The sequence below is a fragment of the Fukomys damarensis genome, unplaced genomic scaffold, assembly GCF_012274545.1.
Source record: "Fukomys damarensis isolate Sample0158 unplaced genomic scaffold, DMR_v1.0_HiC HiC_scaffold_26, whole genome shotgun sequence".
Lineage (NCBI taxonomy): Eukaryota > Metazoa > Chordata > Mammalia > Rodentia > Bathyergidae > Fukomys > Fukomys damarensis.
This window is the reverse complement of record NW_022900938.1, coordinates 28,143,951-28,154,034: the sequence shown is the minus strand read 5'-3', so window position 1 is coordinate 28,154,034 and position 10,084 is coordinate 28,143,951. Positions and strand designations below refer to the sequence as shown.

The 10,084-nt window shown below is 31.9% G+C and overlaps 1 protein-coding gene across 4 annotated transcripts in view; it reads right to left on the bottom strand.

Moving 5' to 3' along the window:
• Scn7a (sodium voltage-gated channel alpha subunit 7) overlaps positions 1–10,084 on the bottom strand; it is a 77,436-nt gene that overhangs the window by 51,258 nt on the left and 16,094 nt on the right. For all 4 annotated transcript variants that reach the window (XM_033756409.1, XM_033756408.1, XM_033756410.1 and 1 more), the window contains 4 exons: positions 3,447–3,694; positions 2,112–2,230; positions 1,654–1,743; positions 468–596 (listed from right to left, as the gene is read on the bottom strand). In XM_033756409.1, the coding sequence (XP_033612300.1) occupies positions 468–596; positions 1,654–1,743; positions 2,112–2,230; positions 3,447–3,680 (572 nt within the window). In that variant the 5' untranslated portion in view covers positions 3,681–3,694. The remainder of the gene's footprint in view (positions 1–467; positions 597–1,653; positions 1,744–2,111; positions 2,231–3,446; positions 3,695–10,084) is intronic.

The following is a 10,084-nucleotide window of genomic DNA, read 5'->3' as shown; positions in this document are numbered from 1 at the left end:
AAAAAAAAAAAAAAAAAAAAAAAAGAAAAGTTGACTGATAGAAAGCTACAAATGGCATGTCATTTAAATTTTTATTTTTAATGGGAATGTGTTGTCTATGATCATTTCCATATCTATAAAACAAAATACACTAAATGGAAAAAATGGACATGAAATAATTAGTATTGTACATTACACTTTTGTGTGTATTTGAAACAAACCCAAATTATACATAAGGAGCAAAATAAAAGACAGATAAGAGGAAATAGGGAGAGAGAGATCTTTCTCAAATTGCAAGGGGCAGGAGAGATGGAGGGGGGAAGAAAAGGAAATTAAGATATGTTATTTAACTGCTTATCTACTACTACCAAGTTGACACAAAGAATGTAAACATCATGTACTGCAAACATGACTAACAAAAATATATAAATACATACATAAAATATTGGCAAATGATTATGGTGTTTGCTACTTGAAGAAATACTTACTCAAACAAAGTCACACCGAAATCAAGCCAGTTCCATGGATCTCCAAAGAAAGAAAAAGGTCCTGCCCATATACCTCTGGCAATGACTTTTACAAGTATTTCAAATGTGTAAATTCCAAGCAAAGTGTGCCTGCAGAAAAAATTTTATATCAGTAATAAAAGTAAGAAGTGTACATTGCCCATTCTGAAATACTATGCTTATCATAGCAATATGAAAATAAATATTTGAAAATAGGTCATGAAAAAGTGAACACTTTTCTGTTTGGCAGGCCAAAAACAACCAATCAGATAACAATCAAAGCAGTAAGTGCCCCTTGGGCCTCTCAGCACAATGCTTTTGGATTCTAGGATGACTACTTCTCATGGTGTCAGCCCTGAAATTTGACTGCCAACTTCTTTCAAAAAGTCTTATTTCAACAAGATGCTTTCCTATTACTAAGGTTAATGAAGAAAATATAAAATTTACACCTTATGATATTGCACAATAATTAATAATAATATACTAACTAAGGGAATGTACAAGACCTAATTTGTGATCACCATATATAAGGAATTTTTTGTTGAATCAGTATTAAATATACCTTTTGAAGTCAACAATGCTTAAGAGTAAAGTTCTGGAAATAACTTTAACAGAGCTTTTATCCCTAGAAAATTTAATGGACCTTTCTATCATTGCAGTCTAATGCAAATGAGACTATTCATATTACTTAAGAAAAGGAAGTAGAATAGAATATTAAGAAATTCTAAATGAATGGGAGGTTTTCTGAGCTAGATAAAAACAATATGTTGTAATAGTAAAGATCCAGGGCACTGAAATATTATATTAATCAATAATAATTGAGTTTGCAATAAAATCCCAACTGCATGATCTCATAAAATAAATTTTCAGCTAAAGAATCAAATATTAATCTGCTTTACTGAGAAACAGATGCAATTAAAATCTAACTAAGAATAATGAAAGGGCAGAAATATTCTAAAACTGGTGAAAAAACAAATGATTTTATTTGGAAAATTCATTAATTATATATGTATATACTACATTATATATTATAAATATTCTACTACATAAATATTAAATTGTGTAATGTAATGTAAATATGTAATTTATGAAAATATGACATTAAAATTATAAAATGTTAGAATTAAGATATATGGGATACTATGTAAAACAAAATTATATGACTTACTCTACTGCTGGTCCCCATTCCGGCAAATTATTCATGGTCATGAGTATGCAATCTGTGAGGACACTAATTAAGATTAACAGTTGGAAAAGAGTAGGTTACAGTCAAGGAATAATGAATGATAAATGACATTAGAAATGATACATTTCTATAATCTGTGTTCATATGTACATGAAATGAAATATATTTGTAAATATTCAACAGATCTATATTACTCTTGTTGAAAAATCAATGGAGACATAAATTAATATTTGTTAATGTCTAGTACTAGTGAAGGTATTAGAAGACATTCTTTATAATTTTAAAATATGAAATAATTGATGCAATGTAATCTAGATTTCAATATAACCTGAGATAGCAATCAGAAAGAAAGACCTTCTTCAGGAATAGTTGAATAACAGAATAACTGATTTGGTATTAGCCCTTTAAAACACACTCAACCAGCCAAAAGAAAAGGATATGGATGTATCAATACTTTGATAGTTGTTCCTCTAATAGTACTGAATGGTGATAAAGTACAAAAGATGGAAGCGGCATTGAATCTGAAGATGGTTCTGTTTTTATTCAATACCATGAAAGTCTATAAGGAGGAAAACAATAAGTGAAATTGGAATGTAGAACTATAATATCATCACTTATGCAATATGTTGCCAATGATCAGCACAGTTATATTCTCTCTTATATATCTTCTTTTGTGTATTCTTTTACAGCCTGTCAAATGGAAATGCATGTGTTACTTTCATTCATAGTTAGGCTTACCTGCTTACCTACAATCTTTTTGCTTTATTTGCCAGTATTATGCTGAAGACAAAACCAAGGACATTAGAAAACTAAATCCAGTTTCGTATTAATCCTGGTCTTCTTGGCATGGTGCACCTCAGACAAAAGCTTCAAGGATGGGCTATTGTGAAAAGGACTGTTTTCAACAATGTGCTACTTACTGACTTCAAATGTAATGTCAATTTAGATGTCTTCCAGATTGACTTTATTTAAACAGGGTACTTATCACCCCAGTCCTTTGCTCACCAGGTTAAAGACATGCTGACATCTCCATTACCTCTTCTTATTTCCCACAAGTTACAACCCTGCCAAGTTTCCAGTTACAGCATCCCTAGGTACTTTTCTTTATTCCAGAATGAATATCTATCCTTGCCTCTTCATAAAAGTTCTTCCCTTTTGAAATACTAAAATTTGAAGTGCTCTCCATGCTATTGCTCAAGGTTTCCTCTCTTAATGAAAACGCTTCCAGCTTTATGAGTCTACATGGTCTCTGTTTCTTCTAAACACAATTTGTTCATATTTAGCATTCTGTCCTTGTTGTAGGATTATACATGCACCAGTATGTACCTCAAGTACTCCTGGAGATAAGGTGTGAATATAGGAATTCATGAATGACCACAAATGATGAATATAGGTTGAATGCTTTCCTAACTTTTGAATAAGCTCATCAATTTAGCTGTTCTAAATTTTGTATCTTCTAGACATTCTAAAGTTGTTTCACAATTGATAATCATAAATAGTCAATCACCATATTCCCATAAAACAAGTCATTTATATTAAGGTATATCAGTACATATATTAAGAAGTAATAAAACTACATAATCAGATAAGTTGCTAGTCTTGATAAAAATCAGAAATATATGTATTCCCTAAATAAAATACTTAATGCAGTTCTGTATAATTAAAAATTATCTTATTTTGTGTGTTGTTCATTTATTTCCTGGCTCAATTACAATTTTGCACATTTGGAAAATAACATAAATAATGTAGTCCCAATAGTTTGAATTAATTCTTACTTTTTTACTCAAGTAGTAGTATGGGTCCACATCTTCCAAGGGCTCTGACACCATAGCTCCAGAAAGGCTTCCGTAAATAAGGGGGAGCTCTTTGCCAACTTCCAAATCAGGATTTGGCTTTAAATCATCTCCTTCATTCTCCTTATTGTGTTTCTTAGCGATGTGCTGCTTTATAAGTTCCAGAGACTTCTTGCTGAAGGGAACAAGGCCCTTCAGTTCCGGGGAAGCCATCATTTCCAACTTTGTACCTGTAAGAAATTAATTTTCTTTAGTTTGATAATGAAGTTAGGTTTATTAAGAAAAAATTAAATTTACAAAAGGTTTGGATGTGAACCACTGCGACAAACAAATTCAATAAGTACCTTCAAGGAACACATTCCAGAGTTTTGCAGAGAACTAAATTGTTCTGAGTTTTATTATACTTAGCATTATGCTTCACTTATAATTTTATAAATTACCCAATCTACTTCATGTAGTCATTTCTTGAATGCTCTTTATTTTATTGAAATCTTCTTTAACTTTTCTACTTTAATAAAAGAATCCTGTTTGTTCTGGATATTTTGTGTAGCTACATTCAATTTTCACATGAGCTGTATATAACTATTGGTTGGTCTCTTCTTTCCTAAATGTAGTGTTCCTTGATCCTAGATCATACGTACCTGTTGCCTTTTTATATTTTTTATCACTTCCTTTAACTCAATCTTAGTAAAGGCCATTTTTTTTTTCCAGTGCCGAGGACCAAATCTGTGCCTCTTATCCTGAACTACATATCCAGCAATATGGGTCAAATTTAACTTATATTTTAATTCTGATATCCTTAAAAGTTCTGCCTTCTTCATATCCATTTTTCTGATAAATGCTCATAGAGTTTCAATTAATGTCTCTATATGGATGTATACCAAATGCAATTTAAAAGGTAAAATATAATTCACTGTCTTTCCCATGACTATAATCACTCTAACCTTTGAATTACTACATAAGCAAAAACACCAATTCATTACCTTGAATACTTGCAAGCCTTTCCTACTATCAATCATTCTGCCTAAAATATAAATATAAATAAAATATAGAGATATTTTAATTGGTCTACTTCAGCCAATGGAGTTATTTCTTACTGAAATAATTATATGTAACCAGAAAGAGGAATATCTTCAAAGTAGCAATGCTAGCTTACGCCCAGGTTTTTAAAGAGATGTTCCAGGTTTTATGTATGAGGGAATTTTAATGAAAATAATAGGGACTAGGAAGATCAGGATATACCTACTTGGAGTACCATTTTCATACTGATGATATAAAGGCAGTTGTTTGCTTTTGGAATTATCATCCAACTTTTTTTCAGCTTTAATTGAGTTTATTGGTACATTTTAGGGATACAGTACAGTTACATTCATTGTTGGGATCTTGTACCTCTACATGAAAAGTCTTGATTCTCATTTTTTCACCTTACCCCTGCCCTCCCTTCACCTCCTCCTCCCCTCCCCATCTACAAACACTTTATTTCCATCTTTTCATTATCTCACATTTTTTTCTTTTCCCTTATTACTCTTCCCCTACCTGTCCCACCTTCCCTACACCTTTAGCTCCTTTCTTCCCATTTCTCAATGTCAGTAATCTTATTAGGATCTTATGTATTATTGCAGATTATTCACACCAGGGAAACTATTCGGTATTTACAGATGTGTGATTTATTTATTTCACTTAGGAGTATATCTTCAATATGTATCCATTTTCCTATGAAAACCTTCACGTTAAAATCAGGAACAAGACAAGGATGCCCATTATCACCACTTCTCTTCAATATAGTTCCAGAAACATTAGCCACAGCAATTAGACAAGAGAAAGAAATTAAAGCAATAAAGATAGGAAAGGAAGAAGTTAAACTGTCATTATTTGCTGATGATATGATACTCTACATTGAAGACCCAAAAAACTCCACCAAAAAACTTCTAGACTTAATTGACAGATTCAGTAGAGTATCTGGATACAAGGTGAATACCCAAAAATCAATAGCCTTCTTATACACAAAAAACAGACACACGGTGAGAGAAATAAGGGAAAAAATTCCTTTTACAATAGCATCCAAAAAAATGAAGTATCTAGGAATCAATCTAACAAAAGAAGCAAAAGATCTCTACACTGAAAACTACAACACTCTGAAAAAAAGAAATTGAAGAGAATATAAAAAAAATCCAACATTTTTATTTTAATATCACGTAGAAAACTGACATTAAAAGTTTGCCAAGAATTATTCACAAACAGTATAGATACAAACAAACATACCAAACAGCACTTCATCTGCTAAGCTTCACTGAGGGAAAACATAAGTTTTGAAGAATTATAATTTATAAGCTTCAGATAATTAAAGTTTTCTTACACACAAATTTTTTTATTTAAAGCATTTAATGAGCTATCACAATTATATTCTTTATACAGAGACTCAGAAATATGCGCTAGTTTATTAATGGCTTACATTTATCATTATAAACATTAACACTATATTATATTATGTAATGGTGCTTCTAAAGGTAACTACAGAATGATCCTGTTATGATTTTATAGTTCTTCTATTTTCTTAGAAAATAGAAATTACCTGTGACCAGATACTGTTTTGCTATGTTTTTAACTGTTATTTCTGCTGTAGAAAGTGAAGAACTAAGGTTCTTCCATTCCTTCAAATGAAATTAGTTAATTAATCAATGCGATTTATGACACTACCTGGCTGTTCACGGACTTTTTTTTACATAAACCAATTCTGTTCATGCTTAATGTTCTTACTGAAGGCCTTGAATATTTAATAAAGAAAATGAATGAAACATATATACATAGATGCATATTTAAAAAAATTATTTTGAAAACTGTTTCATAAGATGAAAAAAATGACCTGAACAAATACAATAATAAGATAGATTTTAAGGGACTATCCAAACCCCATTTAACCAACAGATACAACAAATAAAGCACTCAAGCCCTTAGTATTCTATATGACTTATTTGGGATACCGATAATTTTGATTGTGGTGGAAAAATATCTTAGTAGAAAAAAGTGAAACAAATACAATCATGCATTTTGAAATGGATAAAACCTACATTTAAATCTCAAATATTGTTCCATGTTTTGGGGCAGCTCAGTAAAGTTACCTAATGTCTTAAAGACATTGTTTTTTTCTTTTGTAAAATTGGGATTCCTCCTTGGATTAAATAAGGATAGTTTTTAAAATGGATAAAAATGCCTGGTATCATAGTTAGCACATGATAGGAAATAACATGAATGTTATGGCTTATGTGTAGGTATCCTCCCAAAGCCTCATGCAGTCATAGGTGGGACTTTTCAGAGATGGTTGAATCTAGAATGTGTGACTGACTCATGGTGGAATGCTAGGATAAAGGATGGGGCGTTTACTAAATTAGTTCACTGACTGGTTTGGCACTGCCATAGTCCTTGTAGCCTGGATACAATATAAGGGACAGAAAGAGTCTTGTTTTCCCCTCTTGCTTGTTTTGCTGCCATCTCCCCACCATGAACTGTTTATCTTCTGTGAGCCCTGTTTGCCATGATACCTTACCTTGGAGCCACCTGATTATGGACCGAAATCTCCACAAACTGTGAGTTAAATAAAGCCTTCCTCCTGTAACTTTAGATGTCAGGTATTTTGTCTCAGAATGAGAAAAGTAACTTAGATAGTGAATTTTTAATTGTGATATAATTTGATCTTAGAGTAGTGGGACAGAGCAAAAAGAATAATAAATAATAGTACTTCATGTAAGATTTAGAAATTTGGAACTGTGTGCACAAGTGCAGTGCAGAGATGCTTTGTGCCAGAAAACTGTCAAAGGGTTTTACTTAAAAATAACTGGAATGCAAATCAATACTGATTTATGTCTGCCAAGAAAGCTAATATTGCCTTCTTCTTTATTGACAGAAGGTGGAGGAGGAAGACTTTCTCTACTCTGTATTAATCTATGAGCAGGTACAGAAACTGGAGAGTCTTCAAATGGTATCACAATATTGATTAAAGTAAAATGACACATTGAGATGATTTAAAAGAATAAATGAAGCACAGTAATTGAGACAGAAAGAATACAAGTGAAACGTTTTTGTTTCCAAGTAGTTAAATGATTTTCATGAGGAAGAAAAAGAGAGACTTCCATATTGTTCAGAGGAATGTATTGAAATCAATGAACACAGGACAGAATAGATTGAGCTCAAGATAATAAAGAGCTTCCTAAATAGCATCAAAAATAGAATGGATTTATTTAGGTATTAGACCTCCCTCTTAATTAGCAATGAAATGCACTGACTTTTGCTAGTTGGATGAGATGATTGTAACAGATTCAAATATTTTTGGTAAAATTAAATTGATTAAAATATAAGCAAAAGTAATCTTATATAGCATTGAATTAATAAAATAAAATACATTTTATATATCATTTTGGTCCATAGTGAAAGTAATTCTTGCATGTAATATTTGAAGAGACCCCTTTTGATGACTAACAAATAAACTTATGCATGTTAAAATTAAAAACAAAATTCTATTCAATCCCGCTATTCTCCTTCTAGTTGTCTTCTTGAAAGAATTAAAAACATCAGATTACAGTGATACATGCATACCCATATTTATAGAAGTGCAACTTATAACAGCTAAATGTTGAGGTGAGCTATATGCTCAATAACAGATAAATTGATAAATAAAGTGTGGTATTTGTACACAATGGAGTACTATTCTGCCATAGGGAAACTTGAGCAATTTGTAGGAAAACGAATGCCCCTTGAGACCACAATGTTCAATGAAATAAATCATATGCAGAAACATAAATATTACGGTTTCTTCATAGGAGAAAAGCACGACATAAAGAGGACAAGAAAGGCAGATAATAGGAAACAGGGAAATCTGTTGCAAAAGAGAATGAGACCAAGACATGGAGGGAGGGTGGAAGGAGGGGAAGGAAAAGTGATGAGAAAAACAATTCAAATGTGTTATTTTCACGTACCAACTCCTCACGGGGAAAGTAATCAGTAGGTACTGCAAACATGTTCTGATACTAATTTAAAAATACGGTTCATGAAAGTTTATGGAAAGGGAGGCTTCATACTTATTGTAAAGATACTTCCATGAATGGAAATCGTCTAGACACCTTTCAACTTCAAGATTCCATTTACAAGCCTATATTTTCATTGCACAAAGTATAGTATCCACTTTCACATTCTGTCACCACTCTATATTAAAACAATCTGGACTTCTCATTTTGCTATCCATTAGCTATGAGGCTTTAATAACATTTCTCAGCCTTATTTTCCTGACATGTGTGATTTGAAATCCTTCAGATATGTCAAAATGCTGTAAAGATTAACTCAGAAAACACAGAAATCTTGTACCACAGTGCAGCCTTCATCAGCACTTATCTCTCTCAGCAGAAGTACTTATCCTAGATGAATCGTTTAAAAGTAATTTTGATGTTGAATGAAACTACCCTGAGTTTTTGACTAGAAGAATGAATGACTGGCAGGTATCTTCTTCTATGGCCCTGAAAAGCAGTGTAAGCATTTATCAAATGTAATTGGCATACATTTGACTTCTAGATGGTTGAGTGCAGACTCTAAATTATTCATCATTGAATCATAATTCAGTAAATGCTTTTCTGTGGGGATTTATGCAATATGGTTCCACCACTACGCTTTCCCAGAGAGCTATCTTATACAGAATTAATGCCTGAAAAACACAGAAAGATTAATAGTTAATATGTCCATTAGACTGCCTTTCTAAAAAATTGAACAGTAAAAATAAACTTTTGTCAATAATTGTATCACACTCGGTTCACGCTTCTTCTCTGAAGAGTTTACCTGCACCAATAGTTTATGTTGTTAATTGGAGTGAAAGTCACTTCTCTTGGATATCAACTGAAAACTAAAGAACCAGCAGAAGTATGGGGAAATGGGGTGAGTATTTATAGAAAAATGTTTCCCTTCTTTAGTATATGGCATAATTTATCATAATAGTCTGGTAATTATAATTATGATCACTCTTAGTGACTATTACTTGAAATTAGATGCCTCTGATTATATTATCTGATTTCTCACCTATTGCCCTGTGATTACCATTTTAAAGACGAGGAGTCAGAATTGATCAATTTCATGCATTCTCCACCATCATAAAGCTGCTTAGGTGGCAGAGGTAAATACTAACTAAGTTGTTTCAAAATCTAAATTTTGGTAACTTTAAATTATAACATAAGAAATATTTACAAACTACAAATATGATAGGCAAGAGTGAACATACCTCAGTATGGTAACTTTAGAAATGTGCAAATCCAGGGGTCCACTGGAATTTTAGCTCCAAGTTCCATCACTGAATAGTTCATAGGTTAATGTCAGTTGAGCATTTCTAGAACATTTTTTTGTTTTTCCAATGATGCAAAAGTAAAATATTCTCAATTTTGTAAGACCGGAGATAAATGAGTGTAGTAAACATTAATTTGGATAAGAAATGATATTTTTATTATTTTAATTTTTATTTATTTATTTATTTTGGTACCAGGGATTGAACTCAGGACTTTGCACATGTGAGGCAGGTGGCAGAACCACTGAGCTAAATCCCTAGCCCTTGTAAAGATATTGTTTAACATGGTAGCCCACCATACATA